Below are 11,000 nucleotides of genomic sequence, written 5' to 3'. Positions count from 1 at the left end.
TAATTGAATTGTAGGTCATACACATAGTTTTCTTATTGGATTGTGTGTACTTTAAATATAGTCTCTTTTTAATTCATGTTTTCATGCTCATCTTCATCTAAGATATCTTCGTCACTAGATTTTCCATCATCTTGCATAATTGGCTTGGATATAACACTTGCTATGAAAGCCACCATACTTTTTGCCTCTCCTCCTTCACCATCTTCTTCTTACTAGTTTTCAAAAATTTTATAATAGACTTCAACTACAACTTTTGGAGAATTCTTACTACAATCAATAATTATTGGTTGAATAAGAGATCCTCCTTCTTTAAGAATCTCCATCTTAAACTGAATAAGAACCCTAAAACACACTCAAACAAAAAAAAGATTAAAAACTACAAAAACAAGACTCAGCTAAACCTCCGCTTAAATAAAAGGTTTACATACATAAGCATTACCGATCTTTAAGAGTTAATCGTATTCCATTAGAAACTCAATTAGCATATATATTCTAGTCGATCAGACAATTTAAAAAAGTTTTCCTAATCAAACTGAAGTTTCAAAAATATTTTTTTATGAATACAATTAAAATATAAATAGCTTCTCAATGTTGTTTTAAATGTGTGTGTGATAGAGCCGATTTAATCAATGTAATCCTCCCACCTATGGATAGCAATCGACCTATCCAAGGGGACAATTTCGCTTTCATAGCAGCCAGAATAGGATTCGAAAATGAAAGACGCCTATGATTACCTCCCACCATAATCCCAAGAAACTTAAATGGGAACTTTCCAATTTTACACGTTAAAAACTGACAGGCTGCCAGTAAGAATGACTCCTCTAAGCCTATCCCATACAGATTACTCTTACACATGTTAAACTTAAGGCCAAAAACCATTTCGAAGCCTCGCAGAATTGATTTGATTGCCCACACATTCATCCATGAGCCTTCTCCCACAAGAATCGTATCGTCAACAAATTGCAACAAGTCATAAGCCACTTCCTCATTAATCTTAAAGCCTGCAAACCCTCCAATACTAATCGATTTTCTCACCAAAGTTGCAAACGCTTCCGCCACAATAGTAAACAGAAACGGAGACAAGGGATCCCCTTGTCTCAAGCGTCTAGATGCTTTAAATTCTGTTGTAGGGCTTCCATTGATAAGGATTGACATATTGCTGTTAAACACCACTGCATCCATCCATCTAAGCCAATTTTCACCAAACCCCATCTTTATCAGCAATTCTCTCAAAAATCTATAGTCCACGCATTCATAGGCCTTAGCAAAATCCACTTTCAACATCAGACATTCCTTCCTCTCTCTCTCTTAGAAAAGTCTATGATCTCATTTGTAACAAGAATCCCATCCAGAATTCGTCGGCCAGGAATGAATGTAGTTTGAGTCTTAGAGATTAACTTGTGAATCACCTTTGCCAACCTTGATGCCAATAATTTGGAAATAATTTTATACACTGCTCCAACAAGACAGATGGGTCTGTAATCCTCCATTTGTAAGGGACATTCAACCTTAGGAATCAACGCAATAAAAGAAGCTGACATAGTTTGAGGAAGAAAGGATTTTGAGTGAAAATCTAACACACACTGAATAACATCCTCCCCTACAATATCCCAGCATCGCTTAAACAAATCCAGATTAAATCCATCCGGACCGGGGCTCCGATCCCCATCACAGTTCCAGACCACTTCCATTATTTCCTCTCTTGAGAATCTTTCCTCCAGCATACCCCTCTCGATCCCCTTCAGACAGTTTCTTGAACTCCAACCCATTTAGGCAAGGTCTAACCTGGTTTTGCCTCGTGAATCTTGCTTCAAAATGAACTCTTGCCACCCCTTTAATTCCTTCCACATCCTCCACCAGCCCTTGGTCAGACAGAACTGCCACCACCTAATTTTTCCTAGTCCTAGCCTTAAGCATAGAATGAAAAAACTTGGTATTTCTGTCTCCTTCCGCCACCCACCTCTGTCTTGCTTTTTGTTTTAAGATACTCTCTTTTAAATGGAGACTATTCCACAAAGATTTATGCACTTCATTCCTTCTTTCCAGCAACTCTTGGTTTAGTTGATTGTTTACATAACAGTCATCGTCTTCAATCCTATCAATTTCATCCACTTCCTCTTCAATCTTCAACTCTACCCAACCAAAAATATTCTTATTCCACCACCTCAATTTATCTCTAATCCTCCTTAATTTCTCCTTGAGAACAAAAGCCCTACTGCCTTGAACTTCAGAGTTATCCCACTGCTCCTTCACGAAACCAAGGAAGTCCTTATGCTCAAATCAACAATTTAACACCTTAACGGGTTTAGGGCCCCAGTCAAGCTTGCTAGTCTTCAACCACACAGGCCTATGGTCTGAAGTATCCCTCTTACCACACTCTTGAGCCACAACATTCCAGAGATCTATTACACCTGCTGACAACAGAATTCTGTCTAACCTGCTCCTAATTTTACCATTAGCACTGATCCAAGTGAACTTATTCTTAATCAAAGGAGAGTCCACCACCTCCATTAGATCTATAAACTTCGCAAAATCTTCCATTTCACTAGAACTACTCTCAGACTTCCCTGATCTTTCCTTCTTGTTCTTCACAGAGTTGAATTCACCCCCAATAATCCATTCCCCTTCCGGAAGTTTTTGTTTCCAGTCTAAGAGGCACTTCCACAACAACCTCTTTTCTTCTAGACAGCATGACGAATATATATTTATGAAATACATATTCTTACCTTGCCTCTCCGTGTTAATAGCCAAGACCTGGGTGATTACGTGATGGATCAGTAGCTTGAGATTGATTTAAGAAATCACACTGAACAATCAAATAAAAAATGTCAGGTTGTCTAAACCAAGTCGCCACTGAATCTCCAGGAGATACAAACTTTCCCAAATTAGATTCAGAAATTTTAAAAGGTGATCCCATAGCATTAAAGAGTACTTTAATAGCTCTTTTCAAAGTTTCTTCACTTATATCTTTGTTGTGTTTTCCAACTACAAGGAGTACACGTAGCCCCACATGTGAACTCTCCCCTTGAACTTGGTTTCTTAATTTTTCCTTTCTTTGTATTATTGTGCTATAAATTCGGAGTACAAGTAAATTATTTAATTATCAAATCATACAAAATCTTGACTGATTTTAAAATCATGCAATTCATGTAGACCCGGGAAAGATTTGATTACCTAAAACTCAGTTTTGTTTGAACTTTCCAAATATCCTATCAGTCGGGGAAACACTACAAAAAATCTTATAAATTGTGGCGGTTTAACTAAGGCGTTTAAAAAAGACCTCCCTAATTTACGGTTGATTATGACGGTTTCTTAACCGACGTAATATCTTTAGTAAAAACCTCCCTGATTTACCTTATTGTTTTTAAAACACACAAATAACGCGTGTTTCTTCCCCTCTTCCCTTATTTTTATTTGATATATAATTAAATAATAATAATAATAATAATTTTATTACATCTGAATTAAAAATACCTAAAGTTAACCTCGCCGCTGTCACATTCTCCCTTGTTGAATTCATCTTCTCCTTCCCTAAAATTCAAAAACCATTTTTTTTCAAACAAAATCGCTTGAACCATTGTGGACTCTTCGCTCTATTGAACAAATAAATCATTTTATCTTCGTTGATCTTATACTCCATTCACGAAATCTAAAACTCGAAAAACCAAAATCGATTGAACATAGAACTTAGAAATCCCAAAACTTTATCGAAACCCTAAAAGTTAGTTGTACCCAAAACTTGTAAATTTATTAATTTTCTTCTTGAAACTGATTGAAATTTTAAAACCCTTCCAAAAAAATAGATTGATTTTACTCAATGACACTTTCCATGGTGTCCTCGACGTCCTTCCCTCTCCCATGTTCATTTGTGTCTGTGGTACGTCCTTAAAGTTTTCTCATCCTCGCCAACACAGTTGCAAGATTCATACTTGAAGAACTCAAAGTCATCTGAATCACCGGACCCAGCCACATATCTAGACCTCAATGATGTTGTCATTCTTTAATGATAGTGACCGGTGAGTTGTAAAAGCATAATGGCTTTTTTTATAAAAATATACAACTAAATCACACACACAAATAAGTTTTACAAATTATTTTTCTCAAAGAAATATTCCGAAAAATTATTTTGAAATACTTGTCAGATAAATTAGGAACTGTAGGAATGTTTTTAGACAAAATTAAATTGTCCAATCGATTTGACACTTATACCCAATTGATTTGGATAGTGCAAAAACGATTCTCAAATATTTAGTACAGTATCTTACTGAACGAAAAACGATTATATGTCATTTTATTCCTTTTAAAACAACCTAAACGTTTATTTGGAGGCCTTCTTATCTTTAGTTTGAGATAAGCTTGTGTAAAATCTCGGATACCTCGGGCTAACCTCTTGAAGTTGTTGTTTGAAAAGAAAACCAACCGCGTAAATTTGTTGTTGAGAAGGAAGACTAACCTATTCTCTCTGGCATATGTTGATTGATTGGAAGTTAGAAAAAGTCTTCATTTTTTCTTGTATAAGAGAGTTAGAGAGGTCAACATACTAAAAACTGGTAAGAATTATTAGACACTCTCAACATTAAGTCTTTGTTTGGTAATCTAGTAAGACACCTCTACCGTACGTCCAGAGCCACATATACCGTGATTTTGAGAAGCTTCAAGTTGTAGCTTTTAGCAAATCGTGAATTTACACCGTGATTTTTTAAAATTCCATACATAGGTCAAATCTCGGGAAGAGAAATATGTCAAATATTTTCGACTGAACCTCTATAATTCTTAGTGTTATCTCTTTTACCCTATACTCTTAATTTTTTGCATATTTATCTTTCCTCCTCGAATTTATTCAAAAGTTTTTCAAAATGTTTATAAGTTCTGAAAATAATTATAAAAGTTTTTTTAAAATACGGTTTTTCTCAATCACACAATTCATTCTCTACTATGTATAAAGTATTTGAACAAGTAAAAGATAACATAATTTATTTCAAATAAATTATTATAAATAAATTAAAAGAATAATATTCATAATTACCAGTTTGATATTTACAACAATACAAATTATATAACTTTATAAGAAAGTTTAAACAACTCTTTATGAGGATTTTAAAAAAAAAGTAATTTTTTATTATAATAAGTAAAGAAGCCAGTGTGACGAGTGTAAATGTCACCTCACCTCCTTGAACATAATAATGTGTCAAAGTCAATATCTTCAAAACGTAATATTCGCATGCAGAAAACAAATCACACCCAAAAAGCTCTCGTTTCGTTTTTGACCATGTAAATCACTCTACAAACGTCTCTCTCTTTAAAAAGTGTTTCGTCTTAGATACTGATGTGATATGAGATTCCAAGATGGGGTGCCTCTGATCCTCACCGGACTTGAGGTTCTTGATCATTCTACACGGAGGTTTCTCAACTTTTAGGTCAGTATCAAGTATTCCTTATTTTGGGTCAGTATCAACTAGTCTATAAATATATGTTTAATATATTGCATATTCTATATGTACACCAAAATATAACACCTTACGTCTACACCGTATCAAAATACAGCATGGCCCATATAATTATTTGTGTTATAACTAATAAAAAATAATTATTAAAGATTTAAAAAAATCCAAACCGTAATATTATACGGTGTATATGTATGATTAAGTGTAAACATAATATTTCTCATAAAAAATGCTAGAATAACACACAAATCCTTTTCCATCGAAAGTCAAATTTTGTTTTCTTCAAAGTTTTATATGTATTGCCTTCAAAGTTATATGTATTGCCTTCAAAGTTGCTTTCAAAGTTATATGTATTGCCTTCAAAGTTGCCTTCAAAGTTATATGTATTATATGTATTGCCTTCAAAGTTTTAAAACAAAAACAACGGCGGCCAACTCAAAATCTTGCGTCAGATAATTTCTCTCATGAATCTTAAGTTGCTTTGGAGCATAAGCTACAACTTGTCCTTTTTGTTTCAACATAAAGCCTTGCAAAACCTTCCTTCTTTTTAACCAACAAAAACATATGCACCTCTAGACGACACACTCGAACGAATCAACCTCTCCTCAAACAAATCTTCAAGTTGACTCTTCAACTCTTTCAACATCATAAGCAGACATCCTATATGGAGTCCTCGATACAAGACTAGTTCCAGGAACTAAATCGATCGAAAACTCAACTTTTCTTTCTGACGGTAAATCACTTACATCTTCAGGAAACACTTATGCAAATGCGCCAACTATCGATAATCCCCCAATCGTTATTTCCTCATGAACATCCAAAGTTGCAAACAACCTAAACAACATCGCACCATCTTGCACAGACTTATTCACTTCCAATATTATCAAGCTGGTAAGACAAGTCTATCTCATTCCAATACGATTCCGTCTACTATCAACAAGAGATTAAGGGTGATCAGTTCCTCAATTTGTCAATGGATAGCCGACAACCATAATGGTAGCGTAAACCATCGTTACTTAACTGCAATAGAATCCTTTACGTCACCAAAAGTACCATACTTCATTAACTCCCAAAATCATCTGAACATGCTAACACACACCTTGTGATAACATTAGAACATAATTCCTTTACACCACTATCAACACTTTTTATTCTTGGAATCATACTCGTCCCTTCGCATTTCTAACTCCGACTTGAACATTCCAACAACTTCGACAACTTTTCCAATCTCTTGCCAAGGATCCCTTGACAAGGTCTACCGTAATTCGTCGCTTAATAATTATTCTTACGTCAACATCCTACGCAACGGTTACTTAAACTGATAACTTCACAGTCCACCAATAATGCTGAATATGACAACTTCCTAAATTCCATCTTATAACAATTGTCCTTATTCCAAGACGTTCCGACTTGTTAAACAACCAAAATCTTAAATCCATGTTACCTTCGAATTCGGAAACCAACAAACTTCTACATTGCTTGCTCTGTCTCCTTAAGAAATATATTGCACCAAAAACTTACAACTGAAACATATCCAAGAAGCACAGCTTCTTCCCTACTTCGCTCAAACTAACCCTACAACAAAACGAACAAGTACCAACAGTGTTTCACATACATGTCGCGTACTAAGGAATAAAACACTAACATCATTCAACTGTCACACAACTCAACTGACTCGACAACATGGTCGGACGGACCGACCTGCTCTGATACCACTAATGTAACACCCCAAATTCTACCCAAAAATATCATGCGAGAAATCAGAGTATTTTAAAAACTATCAACAATGCATTTGGGATCACATTTACTTCCTATAAACAACTCATAAACAGATACATAGCACTTTAATCTCAGAGAAGCACAAAACAACCTATAACAGCTCTTAGACAAACCAACTTCATTTTAATATGCAGCGGAATCATAACATTCGAATTTATAAACAAATCATCTTATTTAATCGGAAACAACTTCAAACATCATAGTACTTCTCATTATCCAATTTGGAACTCAACAACTAAAACATGAACAACATAGAAACAACAATATAGACAACCCCCGAGTGCTACGTATCAGAGCGACACACCAACCAGACACGGTGAATCTACAAACTTCCACAGCTATACTTGAGTACCTGCCCATTTCCCATGGTAGGGGAAACATCAGCAGAAGGGGTGAGATATCAAACACTATAAAGGAAAGTATGATAATACATATAGCAAAGATAAAATCATACACAATTCACCACTTCTCAATATAAGCAATTTGCATCACAACAATAATGTTAACTATCAACTATAACAATGTATTCAAGTTTACAAGTATGTCATTCAAGCACATAATAACATATACTTCATAATCACAATGTAAATTAATACAACTATCAACAATGGCAAAACATGGTTCATATATTCCACATATATACATATATCATTAATACATATATATATATTTGCATTCTCATCATATACGTTTCATTTACATATATCACCAAAATCATGTATCAAACATCACCAAATTTAATTATCACATCTCATGCACACATAACAATCACTAATCACATAATTACATATATTCAAACATCACATAACTCCAATGTAACTCAATGCAAGACATGTGACTCTATGCATATGGTACCCAATATGGACCCAAAGTTCCACCGCTTCCGATTCATATAGAATCTAGCCACGCTTCAGATCCGGACAAGACCAAAGCCACCAAATGTAAACATATAGTTTACCGCTTTCCGATTCACTCTAGAATCCAAGCCACGCTTGTGTTTCAAAGCAATTCCACCTATGTTTCAAGGCACACTATGATATGAATGTATGTACAATCTCACAAATATATGCAATTAAGATCATCTCTACATCTTAACTTTCCACATATCACAACAATTCAACTCTATGAATTATCCACCAATTGTACACAACATTCACAACACACACACATCATTCACATATGAGAGGCCAATTAATCAATTACGATTCACACAATCCAATTAACACTAGTAATCATACTATCTCATGTTAATTCTCATTTTTGTCAATTATACATGAACACACATTTTCAACATCAAGCAATTAGTCATTAGAATTAATGCTAACCAACTAACCATAAAGAATCAATATCAAAACAACATCATTGGCATGACAATATATATTTCTCAACATACATATTCAAGCCAAAACACAATTACAAACAATTTCTCAAAATACCGTAATTTACCGATAAACCGAATAATTGGTCCAAGTTCAAGTATATTCCAATCACATAGACTTATTGGAATCAATTCAACTAATAATTTAACTATCCAATTAATAATTAAACTATATTAATTTCAATTCAACTATTATATTTCTATTCCATTATTTTTCAATTCTATAACAAAACCCATTATTTCACTATCAATGGTTTACTCACAACAAACATAACAATCTAATACACATAGATTATCAATTGCACACAACTTATCACATTTATATCATCACATTCCAACAATCATCAAATACCCAAAATTGCAACATAGAAGAACATGGATATCAAAGTATAGAATTAAACCCACTATAACATACTATCATACAACCCTTTAGCATGAAAGAACCCCACCCTTACCTTGGCAAATATGAAATCTTTCACCATAGCTCTAAGCTTTTCTCCAAAATAAATCCTTCAAACATAATTTGGAGACACGCCTAAAAACCAGTTCGGAAATCAGCTTATCAGACGAACTTAAAATCCTCAAAATCAAAATCGCTCCGGTCAGAACTTACCTCTACGAGTCAGGAACGTTGTGTCAAAACCAGGCGACGATCCAACGGTTGGATTGAGAAATACATCCGTTTTGCTAAGGTGACTCAATGCTGAAACTTGCTGCGAAAATGAGGTTTCTTCTAGCTTTTCTCTTCCACCATTGTTCTCTTCCCTTTTGCCTCTTTTCTCTTCTTCCTATCTTTTCCCCCAAATGAAAATAGTAACCTTTAAAACCCTAACCTTCTCTTACTATCTCACTTATGTCAATTGGGCTTAACCCACCAATCCATCCATTATGTTTCTATCACTTAGGCCCATTTAGTTATATCTCTCTAATAACTCAATTAAGTCAAACAACACAAACACTCACATAATTAAATACTTAAATAATTATTATATCACATAATAACTAAATAAATAAGTTATTATTAAAAACACCAAACAATATAATTACTAATATAATTAATAAAAATATTAATAAAAATCGGGATGTTACATGAGGTACCATAACCCGAAGATAAAAGTCCTAGCCTCTTGCAAGGATCTTCTAAACCGGGACGATTCTAGATGGTGGAGAGATATTATTCTTAATGATTTCAAAGAGGATGATTTGGGTGAGGGGTTCACCGATTGGGTTACTTGTGAGTTCAAGAATGTGAGAATATTCTTTTTTGGCATAGTTGTTGGTTGATCGATCAACCGCTCCGTGTTACTTTTCCGCATTTGTTTGATCGTACTACCAACAATCTTTGTGTGGTGAGCAACATTGTTTCTTGGAACAAGGGGGTAATGATGTGGAACTTGGAAAACATCTTCGGGACGAATATCTCTTTCTCTCCGGCACCAAACACTTTTAACTCCTTTCCCGCCGTCATGAGCACGGTTGTTGTTGAAGAAGTAAGGGACTTAAAAGCGCTATTACAAGGTGTAGTGTCGGACAATTTGGTACCGGATGAGTTTCGGTGGAACCTCACCACCAACGGAGACTTTAAGGTGTCTAGTGTTTCACTTTTGGTGTCTAATGCAAAGGAGCTAGCTTGGTCTCTTCCCATCATTAACATGTTGGATATTATATGGAAGATTACCATTCCGGCAAAGATCAAGATTTTCACTTGGAGATTCTTCATCAATAGGCTACCGCTTAAAGTTCAACTAGCCAATAGAGGTGTGTCTAATCTCACTTCCATAGATTGTATTTTTTGCTCCACTCATCCGGAATCCTTGGATCATCTTTTCTATCAATGTCATGTTACAAAGGCGGTTTGGAAAAGAATTTACACGTGGTTGGGCGAGGAAGTTAAGATCTCTTTAGAGGAATTCAAGAACTTCGGAAGCATTCAAGAAAAGGAGAAAAACATCAACATTAAAGCTACCCTAAACACAATATGGATAGCTCTAATTTGGTGTATTTGGAAGATGAGAAATACAATTATTTTCGATAACGGTATTTTTAGTTTTGATGAGGTGATATCAAACATCATGTTTTTCTCGTGGAGGTGGAGTTGTAATAGGGAGAATCATAGTAGGATTTCTTTTTATGATTGGTATAAATTACCTTTATCTTGTAACAAAACTTTCTAGTGTTTTCTTGATGTAAGGGTTGCACCCCTAGTGCGATATCTTATATTCAATTGCTTATTAAAAAAAAAGATTATATTAAATAATCACAAACATGACTATTTGAAAAATTGAATATTTAAATTTTATTAAAGTTTGAAAAATTTTGTGATTCTTTTGACCAGTCTCGTTGTAGGGTGACTTTTATATAAGTTACTTGGTGATTGCTTAACATAGCGCTAAATTTGT

General features: G+C 34.6%; 2 protein-coding genes across 2 annotated transcripts; one reads left to right on the top strand and one right to left on the bottom strand.

The window, feature by feature from the left end:
- Positions 1-1,887: 1,887 nt before the first annotated feature.
- On the bottom strand, positions 1,888-2,718 carry LOC131613239 (uncharacterized). The gene is made up of 2 exons (XM_058884925.1): positions 2,296-2,718; positions 1,888-2,247 (listed from the first exon to the last, which is right to left on the bottom strand). The coding sequence occupies exons 1-2, from the start codon at positions 2,716-2,718 to the stop codon at positions 1,888-1,890; spliced, it is 783 nt and encodes a 260-aa protein (XP_058740908.1).
- Positions 2,719-10,067: 7,349 nt separating this feature from the next.
- Positions 10,068-10,775, top strand: LOC131613238 (uncharacterized). The gene has a single exon (XM_058884924.1). The coding sequence runs from the start codon at positions 10,068-10,070 to the stop codon at positions 10,773-10,775; it is 708 nt and encodes a 235-aa protein (XP_058740907.1).
- Positions 10,776-11,000: the final 225 nt, after the last annotated feature.

This window comes from Vicia villosa, linkage group LG6 (assembly GCF_029867415.1).
Source record: "Vicia villosa cultivar HV-30 ecotype Madison, WI linkage group LG6, Vvil1.0, whole genome shotgun sequence".
NCBI lineage: Eukaryota > Viridiplantae > Streptophyta > Magnoliopsida > Fabales > Fabaceae > Vicia > Vicia villosa.
The sequence above is the reverse complement of the archived record's forward strand: the minus strand, read 5'-3'. Positions and strand labels throughout refer to the sequence as shown.